The following is a 1,087-nucleotide window of genomic DNA, read 5'->3' as shown; positions in this document are numbered from 1 at the left end:
ATTAGGCTATAGACTCATCTTGCCTTGATATGCGTGATGTTCGTACTATTACTTTCCTCTTTTTCTTCATTTATTGCTTGTCACATCATCTATTTTATCTAGATATGTGCGATATTACTAACTATGTTACTCCGGTAGTCTAATAGAACTCTTAACAAAAAGTTCCTAGATTCACACACTGACTTTTATATGAAGAGCCGGTACACGTATTTTACAATTTGGCTGTCCCTTGACCCCCTTCTTGCTAAACCAACATGCATTTTCTATTATTTCTTTAGGCCTCTCACAATGCTCCACGTTGGGTGGCCTACACTGACCCAAAAGACAGTGAGGGCGTGTAGGAAATTACAGAGTACTGTACCCTTAAATTGTCCTCATAATGGTGAGATAATTAAGGTTGTTGGCTGCAAGGGGATGGGACAGGACAGGAGCTCCTCCGCTGTCGCTTTTACTCTATTTAAGGAGCTCCAAGCACACCACCATCCTTTCACACCCACACAAAGCAGAGCAAGTGAGCAACCCCTTCTCTCTCTCTCTACCCCAAGATCCAAGAACACAAGACGAAGGTGAAGATGATGCTCCGGCTCGTCCGTGAAGCTAGGTACTTCATTTGATTCTCCTCACTTCACTTCTCTCCCTGTCTCAACGGGCTTCTGTTGTGACATATGAGGTTTTATTTCTTACTGTTATATGCTCATATGCATGTATATATGTGGGCCTTCTTTTGATTAGTTTTGCTGGATCTTGCATTCTTGACTTTAATTATAGTCGTGCATATATGACATGCACACCAGAAAGAATTGGTTCCAGGTTGTGGAATTATGATACGTAGAATGTTAACTTCCTCTTTTCTTTCCTTTTAGGAGGGCGGCTACTTCCTCGGAGTTGGCCGGCAGGGCAGGCGCCAGGCGGTGGCTATCGACGGCGATGAAGGGAAGGTAAGAGAAAGAAAAACACTAGCTGCATTCATTAGATGTACTCCTACTTGGTGATCAGACAGGAGATCATGCACATACGGTGGATCTCTCCGTTGAGACTTGAGAGGGTGGGTGCTTAGAGTAGTTTCATCATGAGAGAGAGAGAGAGA

General features: G+C 43.6%; 1 protein-coding gene across 1 annotated transcript in view; it reads left to right on the top strand.

Moving 5' to 3' along the window:
* The first annotated feature begins 500 nt into the window (after positions 1–500).
* LOC119353184 (momilactone A synthase-like) overlaps positions 501–1,087 on the top strand; it is a 3,704-nt gene continuing 3,117 nt past the window's right edge. Inside the window, exons 1-2 of the mRNA XM_037619806.1 lie at positions 501–601; positions 864–938. Of these exons, the coding sequence (XP_037475703.1) occupies positions 573–601; positions 864–938 (104 nt within the window). The 5' untranslated portion in view covers positions 501–572. The remainder of the gene's footprint in view (positions 602–863; positions 939–1,087) is intronic.

The sequence above is a fragment of the Triticum dicoccoides genome, chromosome 1A, assembly GCF_002162155.2.
Source record: "Triticum dicoccoides isolate Atlit2015 ecotype Zavitan chromosome 1A, WEW_v2.0, whole genome shotgun sequence".
Classification (NCBI taxonomy): Eukaryota; Viridiplantae; Streptophyta; class Magnoliopsida; order Poales; family Poaceae; genus Triticum; species Triticum dicoccoides.
The sequence above is the reverse complement of the archived record's forward strand: the minus strand, read 5'-3'. Positions and strand labels throughout refer to the sequence as shown.